Genomic DNA, 16,208 nt, shown 5'->3' with positions numbered 1-16,208 from the left:
GGTGCCCTGTGGCTCCTTAAAAAAAAAAGTCTACTTTCTTCCTTCACGTTGAAACTTTTGACCTCAGAATTTCATTTTTAAATGCCACGAGCCCTCAGAGTCAGACTCAAAGACGTGTCTCTGTCACTCTGCACGAGCTTCCCAGCTGTGGAGACGAGAGATGGTCCCTCCCCCACCCTCACCCCCAAAAGAAAACCCACTCAGGACTGACCAGATGATGCTGGCCAGAAGAGGCAGCCTCCATTGGGGAGTTCGATGGTTCTGGGGGCAGGGAAGAGGCAGGTCTGTGCACAGCAGGTGCCACGGTTAACGCTGGAAGATGCCCTTGGAATCGGAGGTCCTACACGCGTGCCCACCCTGACACGCCAGAGAATCCTTGCCACGGGAGGAAGGGTGTGAGTTGATCAACTTGGTCGTGGTGACAGTTTAGCGGTGAGCTGTATGTGTGCACCTGTAGGACAGAGGTCAACATCGCTTGTCTTCCTCGATTGCTGTATGCCTTCGTTTTTTTTTTTTGAGGCTGGGTGTGGCTAGACCAGCTGCCCTGTAGCTCCAGGCAGCCTCCTGCCTCACTTCCCCAGTGCTGGGATGACAGCCCGCTATGCTGTGTGAAGGCACTAGCACGGAACACATCCTGTTAGAGACTGCGTCACCGGCCCAGCCCCGTGTGTTAGAGACTGCGTGACCGGCCCAGCCCCGTGTGTTAGAGACTGCGTCACCGGCCCAGCCCCGTGTGTTAGAGACTGCGTCACCGGCCCAGCCCCGTGGGGCGTGCTCTGTGCCGCCGATTGTGTCTTAATAGAAGTGTCAGGGGAAACGGTGCGGCGAAGGGTTTCCAAGGAAGCAGCACCCCACCCTGTGTCCTCCGTGGTTCAGGTCACTGTCCCTGTCTCCCCACAGATTCCTCGTACTCGGAGCCCCCCGACGTCCAGCAACAGTTGAATCACTACCAGTCAGCTGCCCTGGCAAGAAACAACAGCCGCGTTAGCCCCGTGCCCCCCGCCGGGGCTGCCGCTGGCACGGAACAGAAGGCGGAAGCTGTTCTCCACTGCGAATTCTGTGAATTCTCCTCTGGCTACATCCAGAGCATCAGGCGCCATTACCGGGACAAGCACGGGGGCAAGAAGCTTTTCAAGTGCAAAGACTGCTCCTTTTACACGGGCTTTAAGTAAGTGGTGTGAAGAGCAGTTGCGGAGAACCAAAGTGGCTGCCCCTGCGCCAGCCCTCACCACACTCGCCCCTCACGTCTCCCTGTCTGTAGCTCCAGGGAGGTTCTGCCAGTGTGTGAAATGACAGTTGGGTTCGGTCTTCACAGAAGGAAGCTAGTTTCAGAAAGGCTACTTTGGGACCCGTGGAAGTGGGTGAAGAGTTACATAAGAACAGATGATCAGGGCTTACAGGCTTCTAAAGAATGTGGGGTTGGATCAAAGGACTGCCCTGGTCCAGTGCATGGAACAGGACACATTTTTCTTCCATAGAACATCCCCTTCCTGTGTGTGTGCGTGTGTGTGTGCGTGTGTGTGTGTGTGCGCGCGTGTGCATGTGCGTGTGTGCGTGTGTGTGCGTGCGTGTGTGTGTGCGTGTGTGCGTGTGTGTGTGTGTGTGTGTGTGTGTGTATTAAACTCTAGGCCTTGTTTTGGGTTTTTTTTTTTAAGCAAATGTAGACGTAGTAAGGAAATGTGAGAAAGTACTTGTTGGAGGAAGGCTACCAAAGGGAACCCTCTCCCTTCCTTGAAAGAAACTCTTTACCATTTATTTTTTATTTTATTTATTTATTTTTTGGTTTCTCGAGACAGGGTTTCTCTGTGGCTTTGGAGCCTGTCTTGGAACTCACTCTGTAGACCAGGCTGGCCTCGAACTCACAGAGATCCGCCTGCCTCTGCCACCCAAGTGCTGGCATTAAAGGTGTGTGCCACCAACACCTACCAACTCTTTACCATGTATTTATCCATCCATTTATGTGTGCACACACCCATGGGACCGTGCACGTGGGTCTCTGGGGGCCCCACATTTGTAGGGGGTCTGTTCTCCCCTTCTGTCCTGTGGGGATCGAACTCAGATCACCAGACTTGGCAGCAAACAAGCACCCTTTCCCCAATGAGCCATCCTAGCCGCCCTCGATGCGCTCGCTGTGAGGCATTCGAGGATTAACATGTGAGATGGGTGTGTGTTGGGGGGAGGTGGCAGGGTCTCCCCACTCTCAAGCTGCTGCGCTCCTGAGTTGAGGGGGGACCTAGTCGCGGTCACCAGGACCGACACCCTGAACAACCTGGTTTCACCCCTCCCACACTGAGGTGTGAAAACCCCACCACGGGCCATGGTGAGTCAGCCGGCGTTTAAGACCGTCCTTCCAATGCCCAGTGTGAGACAGAGCCCATCCTCCGAGGCGTGTTGCTCTTGAGTTATTTAATAGACAATTTGTCTGTGTGTGTCGTCTGTGTGGTGCTGGGCGCTCTACCCAGGCCCTCACTAAGTTGTCCGGGCTGGCCTTGAACTCAGGAGTTGGCCCACACTAGCCTCGAGCTTGTGGCCGTCCAACCTCAGCCCTGAGTGACTGCCATTTGCAGACAAAGCTCCATGAGACCTGGCAGCAGGCGATGCCTAATGTGTAAGAATGAAGTGTCTAGGGCGTTTATTTCGTCTTGCACAAATCCTTGGTCCCAGCCTGGTAGCGAAGGCTCTGATGGGTTGCCTCCGTGTTCACTGCTGGGCGAACCGGCCAAGGGTTAACGGTCAGCAACCGTAACAACCAAAGTTCAGGCTTCTCAAGCGGGAGCGCCACATGTGGACATCTGCGGGAGGCGTGCCGGCGGGAGGGACACACGTCAGTGACACGTCAGTGACTGTCCATGTCCCCTCTCTCTCCTAGATCTGCTTTTACGATGCACGTGGATGCTGGGCATTCGGCGGTCCCCGAGGAAGGCCCCAAAGATCTCCGCTGTCCTCTCTGCCTCTACCACACCAAATACAAACGCAACATGATCGACCACATAGTGCTGCACCGAGGTAACTTCAGACTAGCGGGAGGCAGGGCCACAGCATTCTGAGGAATGTTCCCTGTGGGAGACGTCACCCTTGCCCTCTCCCCTGAGCTTCCCTCCCCCAGGCAGGAGTCACAATAAGAACCACCGGTATCTGATGGATATAAGACACATGCCTATCAGTGGAATTCCTTCCTGGAGGGAGGCGTGGGGGCAGGGCGGGGAGGGTCTCAGGAACCCTTCCATCTGGGTTCTGGGGGTCAGGAATTTCCCATTCAGAATCCCTTGCTGCCAAGGGACTCCCGCTATGTGTGAGTAAACCTGGGGAGGGAAGGCCCGAGACACAGAGACAGAAAAGATGCCTCCCAAAGGACAAAGTGAGCTTGGCTTTGAAGTGGACCGGGAGAAAGAGTTCCGAAGCACGGGAGCGGACTGCTGGGCGAGTATCGGTGGGTTGGGCACTGGGTCGTTCTGGTTTGGATCCGGCTCTGCGTAGCTTCTCTGAAAGAGGCAGCCACTCTGTGACACAGTAGCTGGTGGGGTTCCCAAGGCGCACGCACGGCGACACGGTCCTTGAATGAGAATCCCTGCCGATCAGCAGGGATCCCTACGAGAGCACTTGGCCTGCTTCACGTTTTGTTTTGCATTTCTGAAACAGGTCTCTCAAGGCAATCCAAGTTGGCTTCAAACTTTAAATCCACCTGTGTCTGCAACTCCCCGGAGTTGCTGGAATCAGAGACAGGCATGGGCTGTGCCACTTGGACTTCTTATATTTCTGAGCGTACACTTGGCCAACTCAAACATCATTAGCCAATGGGAGTCCTTTGTACTGGAAGGAAACGTGTCAGCGACACACTTTGGCCAAAAGATCCTCCTGCCGAGGGTGGGTGGAGACAGGAGGACCATTGCCCGTCCCGTGCGTCCTGCAGTCCGCTCCTCTTTGCAGCCTCCCACCCTCCTCTCTTCCTCTTCCGTCCCATCATCTTTCTCTTGCCTCTAATCCCGGGAAGCTTCCCCGTCTTTGCCACACATGCCCAAAGCAGCATGCATCATCTACTTTCCTGCCTCGGTGGGGACATCTGTAAGGTGGCTGGCATTTCCCCAGCACCACTCCCTTTATTTAGGCAGCGTGTCTGCGATGTGCCCCTGTCTGTCCAAACCTCATGGAAGACGCCACAGCTATGGCGCTCTGCCTGTTTCTTCCTCCCATCGCAACCTAACGAATGACATGAGGGATGGTGGCTGGCCCGGCCAGCCACCTGTGAGCCAGGCAAAAGCAGCACAGCAGCGTTCAGGCAGGAACTCTTGGCCCTCAGCGTCCTGCCTGGTGTTTTGCCTCAGCCGCCTGGCTTGTGGCCCCCCGGCCCACGTGTTTCAGTAGCCGTGTGCCCCATCCCAGCTTGGGTGGAAGCCATCAGTGGTGCCGGTGCCCAGAGAACATCAGCGGTGAGTCCTTGCTGGCTGCAGTGAATCCTCACTGGCTGCAGGCATTTCCAGTATTGCTGCCCGGTGTGGCTCAGGGCTTTGACGGCTGACAAGCTCAATGACTTTCCCCGTCTGAGCTCAGACCTAAGGAAGGCAGAGGCAGAGTCATTCTGCACAGAGGCCAGGAAGACCTGACACAGAGCTCCCGGTACCCAGGTGCCTCATCGTCGGCACCGTGGGCAGCACCGCCACCGCGTGGCCTCCCATTTCACAGATGTGAAGCTCAAAGCCGAGAAGTACCACGGGGTTTTTTTTGGCTCGTCTGTGTCCTCTCTGCTTTTCAATCAGGGTATCTACTGGAGCTCTGCCTTCATGTCACCAAGGGCTTAAAGCAGCCCAAAGTCAATTCCCGCAGAGTTGTTGCACCAAAAAAAAAAACAACAACAACAACAAAGGAACAGAAGAAAGCTGATGTGGAAGACGGCGAGGCCCACGGAAGGTGGGAGAGGCCGTGGGAGCCGTCTCAGCCACGGTTTGGAGACGCCTTGAGTGTTCAAGATCCCCATCTTCCGTTAGCCACGCCTGCAGATTTGGCCTTGGCATCTTTGCCTACCAGGAGGGGAAGAAACAGAATCATTTGGCTCTGGGGTGTTTGTTGAGCAATTTCGGTTCTAGATAGCTGAAGTCTAGAAGGGATCTCTACAGCGAACAGAGAGGGATGCTACGGTGCACAGTGGACCTGACACACACGCACACGCACACACACATGCACACACACACACACACACACACACGGTGCGTGCTGGACGCCCCGTAACGTGAAATGCTGGAGGCCAGGAGGGCTTCAGAGTTCTCAAGCATTCAGACTTTGGAATGTGTGCATGGAATGTCAACTAAGCACCCTTTACCCCCAGTCATGTGGGCGCTGACAAAGTTGTGGATTTCGGGTATATCGTCTATTCCAGAGTCTTAGAGAGCTAAAGTAACTTAGCCAGGGTCACTCATCCCGCAGTCAGGGAAAAAATCAGCCCCAATCTTTTGTTCCTATGTCTCATGCCACCCTGTTTCATTGGTGGTGTGGTCTCTTCTGTTTGCCTCAGGGAGAGGGTTTTCTGGGTGTGTGAATATTGTGGATGTGGTCCCAATATGTGCCGTGTGTGAATATTGTGGATGTGGTCCCAATATGTGCAGCGTGTGAATGTTGTGGATATGGTCCCAATATGTGCAGCGTGTGAATGTTGTGGATATGGACCCAATATGTGCAGCTAAGGGTCAGTCGTGATGGCCAGAGCCTTGACTGCCATGAGTGAGTGTTTACTCAGCCATGGGCGCCATGCTGAATGCTTTACAGTAAGCTCACCAAACCCAGCATGGTCTATATGACTGCTATTCCTGATGACAAGCAACAAAAGCAGGTTCAACACAAAAGCTGAGTAACTTCCCTACGGCCCAAGGACTCTTGGGTAACGGGCTGGGGCTGGAACCCAGGTGTGTCTGACCCACAGCGCTTGCTTTCAGTCCCAGGCATCACTGTGTCACCCTTGGGAAGCTGGTGTCACCTGTTCAGTGTGTTCTAGGGGCGGTGGAACCTGGTCTTAGGATAGAACTCTCTGTAGGGCTGGCGGTCAGAGGCGAGGACCCCAATCCACAGGTGGCAGAGGGCCCTCAGTCAGCTGTACCTGCCGATTTCTGCCTCTGGCGTCCGTCCCCGGTTGAAGGCAGATCAGAGAAGCTGGTCTTGGCATCTCAGCGGTGCGGTCAGATGTCTGCCTTGCAGATCAACACTGGGGCTGATCCCAGAGTAATAAGATGAGGGTTCTGCACCTGTGCACTGCCTGCTCTGGATGAATAAACATCTTTGGTCTCTGGGGTCCACAGCGTGAGATGTTTCTGAGGCCTCAGTTAATTAAAAACCTTGGGATGAAAGGCAAGAAAAACAACTTCTGAACTGGCCCCGAGACAGACCTGCTACTGCCAAGGATAACTGCCATCTCTTTTTGTTGGGACACAGTGATGCATTTAAGCAGGGGGGAACAGAGAGGAATCCATCCCATGGAAGTCTGAATGAGACCTACTCGAGTGTGTGTCCTGGCCATGGCAAGGGGAGCTGACTCATGAGTTCACAAATACTCATTATTTTCTTGTTACCCACTGCCCTCCGTGTGGCTGTTTGTAGATGATGGAGTATAGAAAACCCACACTTGGTCTCCTCAAGACAAACACATGCAGAGAATATCCAAGACAGTGAGTGATGGGTGTTCAGGAGCCCTGTTTATGTTCCAGAAAGAGATAGGTCATGGACAAAGGTGGCTTTTGGGCTGGCCATGGTAGCGTTTTTCACAGGGAAGGCTTAGATAGGCTATGCTGAGATACGTGGCTACCAACTCAGTATTCTCTTCTAGTTATAGAGGCTACAGTTATCATTAGGGTCGTGCATCATGTAAACCTTCAAGAACACCATCCTTGAAGGGGTAAGGAGGACACAACTCAGTGAAAGATCATTTTCCTAACCTGTGTGAAACTCTGGCTTTGATTCCAGGTCATGCTATAGTTCCTCGGGGTTCTTTGGTGTCCTTAGCTCATAGTGGTGTCCATCCAACTTCTGCTCCCTCCTTCTCAGGGACTCATTCCCAGTGTGTTTCTTTCTGTGACTTCTTGTATAAAACATCAGGCATTGAATTTTAAGCCAGTCCTAATGTAATATGACCTCTCTCATCTTAACTGCATCCAAAGCCTCTATCCCAATAGTCATATTCTGGGGTTCCAAGTGGACGTAAACTTGGGGGACACTATCAACCACTACCTGGGCTGGTAATTATTTAATAAACCGTGGAACCCAGTGAGAGCAAGACCTGTTTGCAGGATGGTACCAGACTATTCCTTAAGATAATAGGAGGCCTTGAAGAAAGTGTGTTCTGGAGGCTGGTTGAAGCAAGGGATCATTAGACCTATTTCTTTCTTTAAGAGCTATGGATTTAGATCAGTCAGCATGTGTTTGAGACTTGGTAGTTTAACTTGGAAGTTTGTTTCATGAACTCATTTGGTAGGACTTTGGGTGAGTTTTCATTTGAGCAATGGATTTGTGGCACACCTGCCGGTGTTCTGAGAAACAGGGCAGCTCAGCCGTGAAGAACTAGGCAACATAGGGAAGCTGAACGTTAGCAGGAAGAGAGGTGAATGGAGCTCCATGACCGCATGTCTGTGCGAGCACAACCGTTGGAAGCACGGTGCCTGCCCACAGCTTCCCCAACCTTTATAGCAAGCCTGGAAATTAGGGTTCATATTTAATTGTAGGGCTGAAACCGTTTGCCCCCCTCAGTTGGCATGTTGACTTCAAGGTTCTGTGTCCTGCTTTAGTAATTGAATGCTACCTGAAGGGCTAAGCCTTGAAGGTGGGCATCCTGAATGAAAGTCATCTCCCCTAACTTTGGTTTTAGGAGAGAAAAATCAATCAGACTGACAATATTATTTAGATTTAGTGAAATTATATGTTCCCTCCCATCAGGATCCTTACGTGATAGAGGTATTAACTGTTCCCAGCTCTGTCTAGAAACCAGCTAATGCCAAAACCTAATGACTGCTTACCAGGAGACGGCTGCTTGTGCTTGTGTATTTGTGACTTTATTTTAGGTTGCTTTTTAAAGATAACGATGTCCTTTTCTTTTTCTTCTCCCCGTGTTATCCCTCTAACTTCTCACTTTCCCCATTCTTCTCTTCCTCATCATCCCCCCACAAGCCCCTAGAAATAGGGTCTTACAGAGACCAACCTGACATGAAACTTAGTAGTGCCTTACCCAGGCTAGCCCCAAACTCTCCTGCCTTCCTCTACCAAATGTGCTGACATGGAACTAGTGTTGCTTCCTCAATGGTTCCCTTGGTCTTCAGCCTTTGTCATGCGGCTGTTCATTAATGAGTAGTGAATGGGTCTTTGGGCTCAATTTTCTGGGTTGATGCCTTGCACATAAAGTTTGTGGTTGTAAAGGAATCCCAGCTTTTTCAGTGCCTTATTTAAGATTTGGGGTGTTCTTGGAAGGGAACTCAAGAGTGTTGCAGAGCTCTTTCCGGAAGAGTTCTTGCCTGGAGACTCCGGGCTCCAGTCTTGCAACTTCTTGCTGAGAAATGACCCTCAGCCCCTTGGTTGTGTTTCTACAGCTTTTCTGCTGGGCTCCTTGGCATCTTTGCAGCGTACTCAGCCCTGCTCTTGCTACAGCTAAGGACACGGGTGTTTTGTGTATCGTCACCCTGGAGTCCAGACTCTCCAGTTTCACGTCTCAGCTGTAGTAGGGAGTGCCATTTGAGTAAGAGGAGATGAGACTGACCATCCATCTGTGGTGAACGGGTGACATCACTGTGGTGTTTTTTTTTTTTTTTTTGCAACCTTCACTGGGAGTTGTCTGAGTCCCAGTGGGTATCCTTCAGGCCATTTCTTACCCAGGGTAATTTGAGAGGTCCAGAAAGACCCATGAGTTCTTATAGAAACATGAGCTCTATAGCCAAGGCAGCATCCAGTCCATACCTGGAACATTCCAGTCTAGCTTGCCATAATACACATTTATGTAAGTAAGGGATTTGGTCCATCTTAACTTGTATCTTAGTTTGGGAATGGGAAGTCTTATATTCCTTTTTTCAATTTTTAAAATTCCATTTAGCTATTTATTGGTTTTGGGGGATTGTGTAGAAGCCTTCAAATGATAACACTAATGTTAACTGATGTTTCCGTATACAACACTGTAACACCAAATAGAGCTTGCCTCACAGCAGGCTTTTTAATCAATTGTAAAGTTATTGTTGCTGTCAGCGTTTGAACTCCGGGGCATGACTCTGAATGCTTAGACCTTTGGGTAAAATTCTTAATGGTGCACCATGAAATTAGAAAGTGCAAAGAAAGCTAACCAAGGCGCTAGAGAAATTGAAAGGGAGACCCATAAGAAAGGGGGTTAGGGAGAACCAATAATGGGCCATGGGAAACAGACTGTTGAGTGACTGAATGGCTGTCCTCGTGGCATTTGAGGCATTGTCACATGGAAAAGTGTGCCCAGCTGTTCTTCATCCCCACTGAGGTTGACAGATCTAGGGCAGATGGACCAGGCTGGAGCCAAAGAATAAAAGAGGAAACAGTAAAGATGACAAGATAAATCAGGAACAAGTATAGCGGGAAGAGGAGGGCCGAACAGCCTCAAGGAAGTGCCAAAAATGTTCGTGGCGGCAGCCCTTTCCGTGAGCTCAACCTCAGCCTGCCTGTTGGTCCCTGTTGTGGCTGCTCCTCCTCTTCCCCTACGCAGCAGTTGAGGGTCTTGGTCGGTTCTACCTTAAGTGGAGCCACGATAGCTCATGCCTGGTGCTGCTGAGTGTCCTCCGGCCTCGCAAAGGGTGCACTACTCTGCCGGCATTTGGGGGTATCCCAGGAATGAGCACTAGAAGAATCCTGTGGGTGAAGCCTGAAGAAGCTGCTAAGCGCTCTACAATCCATAGGACAGTGCCCCACAACAAAGAATGGTCCGGCCCCCAGATGTCAGCCACGCTTCTCCTAAGAAACCCAGGAGTTAGGGAAGGCCTTACTCTCTCCCAGCAGCAGATGGGAGGTGGGGGCGAGTGGGGGGGGGGGGAGTGGGAAGAGGGGAGGGAGGGGAAAATGGATATTGGAATGTAAAAAAAAATTAATTAATTAAAATTAAAAAAGGAAAAGAAATCCAGGAATAAGGTGGCAGAAGACACTAACATGGACTTCTCCAGGCTCAACTAGTCTATGCCAAGGCATCTCCCATCCGGTTACACCAAACCGTGCAACTGAATGGCTTAGAAGACTCTTAAACATTTGCTATTCTAAGAAAATGTGTGGATTACTTTATAATCATGTGTTTCTGAGATGTCTGCTATACTTTAGTTTAAAAATATTTATGTTTCTAAATAAGCAACTGACTCTTTGTATAGGGAAAATAACATATGCATTCCATCTCTGGGGAGTATGCTGCAGATATCACCCTCCACGTGTTCCCTGCCCAGCATTTTGCTGGCCGATGAGGCACTGCTTTCAGGGGCTCCAAGGCAGCGAGTGCCCCACAGCTCGAATGCTGCGGTTGAGATGAAGACATGATTTTGGGTGGGGGACATTCCCCGGGGCCCGAATGCAGCCAGTAAGGACGGGGAGGCTGGAGGAGGCAGTCTCATCGGCAATGCAAAAGACTGGCATCGCTACTCGGTGTCTCTGGGAATAAAATCATGCTTTTTCTGACTTAATAATACATCGCTGTGTCTAAATAATATAAGTATATGTTGTGTGCATCCATTTGTAAACTTCCAGAGTCTTCTGAAATCCAGACTCAGCAGGAAAACACATGCTATATTTGATTCTTGCATATATAGCACAGATTTTAATTTTATCCCAGTTATGGATATCTGGCACGTGTGCCAATACTCTGGGCAGACTGGTGTGAAATTTAATTTGAGCAGTTAAACACAAGGGTGAGAGAGTGCAAAATACACAAGCGCATGCATTTCCAGCCCTACAACAGTTGGTGTGTGAGTGGGAGAGGCACCCGAGTCTGCTACTCTTCCCTGCTTTGAGGTTTCTCCCTCCGGTGGCAATCGGATCGCAGACTTCCCTAGACCGGCACAGTTCTTCACTGGTTCCCCCTCGGTGCTGCCCACAGCCACTTCACTTGTAAGCTAAGTGTACTGGTTGGTTGGTTTCTAGGTTTGCTGTTCTATTTGCGAGTCCCCTGGCTGTTCTACTTGAGAAGGGAGTCTTCGAGAGCATCTGCGGGGGGGGGGGGGGGCAGGCATAGAAGCAGTATTGAAGCCAGCCTGGGTATCATGGCTCGGGTCTGTCCGTTGCAGTGTCAGTGAACTTTAGACCGTATCTTCAAAGGTCGTGCCGCTCCGGTGACGCACCTCAGTGACAGAGGGCTTGCCGAGCACGGCTGAGATCCCTGCTTTGATGCCCAGGTTGTAAGTGGGGTTCCGCTCCTTATTGTTTGTTCTGAAAACGGGAGTAAACTGGAAGTCATGACGTCATTAGGAGGGGAGACACAGCGGCGGTGCTTAGGTGCCCAGTTAAGAGCCGTTTCCTTCCCTCGGAGACACCGGGCACCCAGCCGTCGTCGCCCCCGCGGAAGAATGTTATAACGGTTTTGGTCAGTGGTTGTTAATGTTGGTAAAGGTGGCAGCCACTTCCACGCCCTCCCTGCCTTCGTCGCCTCCATTCGGAAGTTGCCTAGCGCCTTCCCGCCTGCCCCGCATCTATTTACGCCTCCCTCCTGCTGTGAAGTACACAGAAGCTTTTGGTCTTCCAAGTAGCCAGCTGTGCCAAGTGGGGGAGCCAGGGAGGGACAGTGTGCATGGGTGTGTGTTGTCCACAGACCGAGACCCCACCCCCCCGTCCCCGAGAAGTATCGCGATTGATCCCCAAGAAGGAACATCTGCTTTCCGTCAGTAAAAACCGCCCATCTCTCCATTCGATTTGTTTCCACAGAAGAGCGAGTTGTCCCCATTGAGGTGTGCCGTTCCAAACTGTCAAAATACTTGCAGGGAGTAGTTTTCCGCTGTGATAAGTGTACCTTCACCTGCTCCAGTGACGAGAGCCTCCAACAGCACATAGAAAAGCACAAGGACCTGAAACCTTACAAATGCCAGCTCTGCTACTATGAGACCAAGCACACGGAGGACCTGGACGGCCACCTTCGGGACGAGCATAAGGTACTTACGCCCAGGACTTCCTGCCTCCCCCCGCCCACCTCAGGACTCCTGTGGGGAGGGCCCCGGTGGGGAGACAGGTCAAGGTATGGGGAAAACCGGTCTTGGAAGTCATACCCACTGTGTGCAGGACGGGGAGCCGAGTTAAAGTAATAATCACAGTAAACGTTCATATTCTTAGAATAAGAGACATAGGAGGTCATTGTAGAACTTGTTAAAGGAAAATAGGTAGGATGAGTAAGTCACTCATAACCTCCACCCTCTAAAGCTTTGGGCGGCCTTTTCTATACTTGGTTTCATGTGTTTTATGTAATTTTGTCTATACTATATGTAAAGTACCTTCTCTCGCCTTTTTTTTTTGTACTGACTAAAATTTTTCTGTCTTCCAAATCTGTTTCGTTATCAGTGTCAGCAGACTCCCTGTAAAGGGCAGGCAGTAGCTCTGCTGGCCTTTGTGGGCTGTGTATGATTTCAGTGGCAGCTGCTCAAACCCACTATTGCTACAGCAAGAAAGCAGTCTGAACACAGTAGTGTCCGAATAAAACTTTATCCAACAAATAATGACAGTCTTTGGGCTCTTAGTTGGCAGCCGCTTGAACACTCAGTCATGGTCCTTCTTACCAGGGTTTTGCTGATTACAGAGACTTTCGAAAGCATCATTGTGCATATCTGAGCAATCTAAGAAATTGATTTTTTTTAATGGATGAGAAAGGACACATGATGGAGTTTGTGGGGTAAATTCTCTTCCGTGGTTTTGCTGAGAATTAGAGCCATGCATGATGGCTCTCTTACTTGGTGGTATAGGGTTTATTTGGCTTACTGTGGCTCTAGGTGATTACTCCAGGTTTTGAATAGGGCCCCAGGCACAGGAGGAGTTAGGATTAATATTTGTTTCCTTTCTAATTAACTGAGTTCAAAACACCTAGTAAGCATTTACTCAAGGCGTAATGAAAAGTGCTTTTGATGTCATTTCCCTTATTTCTCGTTCTGTATCCTCTTCAGCAGAAACTCAGCCACTCTTTCTGGGCCTTTCAGTCCCAAGTTATAAATATTTTGGCCTGAGTCATCTCTTGGTAAGGGCCAAAGCTTTGTCTCAGGTCCACAATTTGATGGCTTGATGGCAGCTTCCGGTTGCCCATGACTACCCCTGAAGTAAAAGCTGAGAATAAAAGCCTAGATTACCTCAGTGGAAATTTCCATATCCTTTAAAGCTTCTGCCTTCCTGGGCATTTCTCATCCTAACAGGGGGAAATGTATTTCAGGTCAAGCGTCTTGTAGTCATTCATGTGGGTATCATTTATGCACAGTCATCCTCTTATTATAGCATTCCAGCCTTCAGGCTGGTCTCCGGAAACGGGGCAAGTCAGGAAGAAAAATTCTCCCCTAGTTTTCACAGAGACTACTAGGAAATCCAGAGAATGTTAGAAACCAAGCCAAATAATGGAGTCATAGGCTTCTGGAGTGGGGATTGAAGGCTGGAGCTCGGGAATGTGGGCTGGGTAGCGGGGTTCTCCAGAAAGACAAGACAGGGCCAATTTTAGGACTTTTAGAACAAAGAAATCCTAGAAGTAACTTTGCTCGTTGTGCATGCATTAGGAAGCTGCTCCGATATGCTCAGAAGCCTGGCACGAGTAGATGAAGTCCTCGTTCTGATTGTCAACTTCCTACATGTGACACTCAGTCTATGTTCCATAGACTATTTGTGACCTGAATTGTGCTCCAATATAGCGAAAACTCTGTGGAGCATAAAGGCAACCATGCCCTCGAAGGCCTGAAATGCAAAGTTGGCAATGCTATCTTATAGTTTAGATGATTTTTGTTATACTTTTGCCATGCTATGGTATGTTTTTAAATTTTGTCCTTTCTTGTGGTTCACGAAGTGCCAATGAGTACCTGCCTGAGCCAGAGGAGTCGCCTCTTTGTGCATGCCCAGTGGTCTCCATCTTTGTGTCTGTTACTAAGTTTATGAGATTGATCATAGATAGTAGCCCTTTCTTTTTTTTTTTCTATTCTTTTTTTCCTCTCCTAAATGATGACCACATAGTGATGTAATTCAGTGCAGTTGAAACTGGATTTTCAGGTGATGGACACTGGTGTTGAACACTAGGAGAGCATGGTTGTTCATCAGGGTGAACGGTATGCAAGTTTCAGAATTCATGGAAAAGGCTGTCAGTGTGCTCAAGGAACTTGCTGATAAAATGTTAATGACTAGAAGACAAAAACAAGGAATTAGAGGCCTGAGAGAAGTAGCTAGGAATATGACTTGTTTATTCACAAATCTGAGTAGCTAAGAAATCCTGATGAAATTATAAGGAAAGCTACTAGAATACTCAGGAGCTTACTGAGGTAGCAGAATATAAGATAGGTACACACACACACAAAAATAAATTCCTCAATAATGAAAACAAGCATTGTAAGAGATTAATTTTAGCTATTAACATCAAAAGGAAGGAAATCTAATTTGGGATAAAATTAACCTAAGATCTGTAAGACCTACAAAGTCCCACTGGGAGAAACAGAAGACCTACATTATTGTAGTCCATACAAGGTTCATGAAAATAGGCAACTCATTCAGTATTGATCATTTTCCCTAAATTGACCTACAGATTTAATACAATCTCTGCCCAAACTTGGCAAAGTTTTTGGTTTTGGTTTTGTGTGTTTTGTTGTTGTTGTCGTGTTCCTTGGGGGGGGCGGTATTTCCAGACAGGGTTTCTCTGTGTAACATTCCAGGTTGTCCTGGAACTCGCTTTGTAGACCAGGCTGCCCTAGAACCCACAGAGATCCGTCTGCCTCTGCCTCCTGAGTGCTGAGATTAAAGGCGTGCGCCAACACCATCCAGTGAGAAGTTTGTCTTGTTTTTTAATAGAAATCAATCAAACTGAACCTAGAATTTATGTCATAGTGCAAATGGCATAGATTAGTCCAGTGGTTGTCAACCTATAGATCATGACCCCTTTGGGGATTGTCAACCTATAGATCATGACTCCTTTGGGGGTTGTCAACCTATAGATCATGACCCCATTGGGGGTTGTCAACCTATAGACCATGACCCCTTTGGGGCTGTCAACCTATAGATCATGACCCCTTTGGGGGGCTAAATGACCTTTTCACAGGGGTCACATTTCAGATATCCTGCTTATCAGGCAGATATCTATGTTTTGATTAATGACAGTAACAAAATTACAGTTATGAAATAGCGATGAAATAATTTTATGGTTGGAATTACTGCAACATGAGGAACTGTATTAAAGGGTTGCACCTTTAGAAAGGTTGAGAACTGCTGAATTTGTGTAAATGGTGAAGAGAAACAAAGTTGGGAGACTCAGCCCTTCTTGCTTTCAAAACTTAAGTGAAGCTACAGTATTTAAGAGAGTGTGGCGTTAACACAGGAACAGATACACAGTGTAAAGGAGCAGAAGAAAAAGTTTAAGAATAGATTGCCATGTGAATGCAGCCAACTGATTTTCATCAAGCATGTTAATAATACAACAGAGAGATGGTGTTCTTTCAAAGATAGTTCTGGAACAATTGGATTTGCTTATATAAATTTCAACCCTTTGTCTTTATATAAATCTACACAAAAACCAGTTAAAATTGATCATATTTGGGCTAACCTATAAACAGTGAAATAGGGTATTCTGAGACATTAGGTGACAGAATAATACTTAGATAAGGCACAAAAACAGTGGCCCTTAAGGGGAAAAAAAGAATTTAAGTTGAATGTCATCAAAATTAAATGTTTGCTTTTAAAGGGTAGCATTAAGAAACAGACCTGAAGCAGACATTTGCCAAGTATTTATGGGCCAGGCCATAGAACCAGCACCCACGAAGAACTATTTCAGTTTTAACCAGAATGAGTGAAAGGTCTGAGTAGACACTTTTCTAACAAAGGATAAATTAATGGGTAAATGAGTCCATTCAAAGATCCTTGACACAATCTACCACTTGCAAAGTAGAGATTAAAGAAACATTGTTTTCACTATCTACCAAGGGAGTCAATACCAGGCTGTCAGTACTAAGCTGTCAGTTCTAAGATATCCCTGAGGATGGGAGAAAGTGAAAAATGTAGGATGCTGGTAGGGGCGTGAAAGTGTGTAGCCACTTGGG

General features: G+C 48.7%; 1 protein-coding gene across 1 annotated transcript in view; it reads left to right on the top strand.

The window, feature by feature from the left end:
- Window positions 1–16,208, top strand: part of Znf462 (zinc finger protein 462) — a 135,150-nt gene that overhangs the window by 98,711 nt on the left and 20,231 nt on the right. The window contains 3 exon segments of the mRNA XM_040738234.1: window positions 901–1,168; window positions 2,870–3,006; window positions 11,878–12,101. Of these exon segments, the coding sequence (XP_040594168.1) occupies window positions 901–1,168; window positions 2,870–3,006; window positions 11,878–12,101 (629 nt within the window).

The sequence above is a fragment of the Mesocricetus auratus genome, unplaced genomic scaffold, assembly GCF_017639785.1.
Source record: "Mesocricetus auratus isolate SY011 unplaced genomic scaffold, BCM_Maur_2.0 Super-Scaffold_6730, whole genome shotgun sequence".
NCBI lineage: Eukaryota > Metazoa > Chordata > Mammalia > Rodentia > Cricetidae > Mesocricetus > Mesocricetus auratus.
This window is presented reverse-complemented; position numbering and strand designations above follow the sequence as displayed.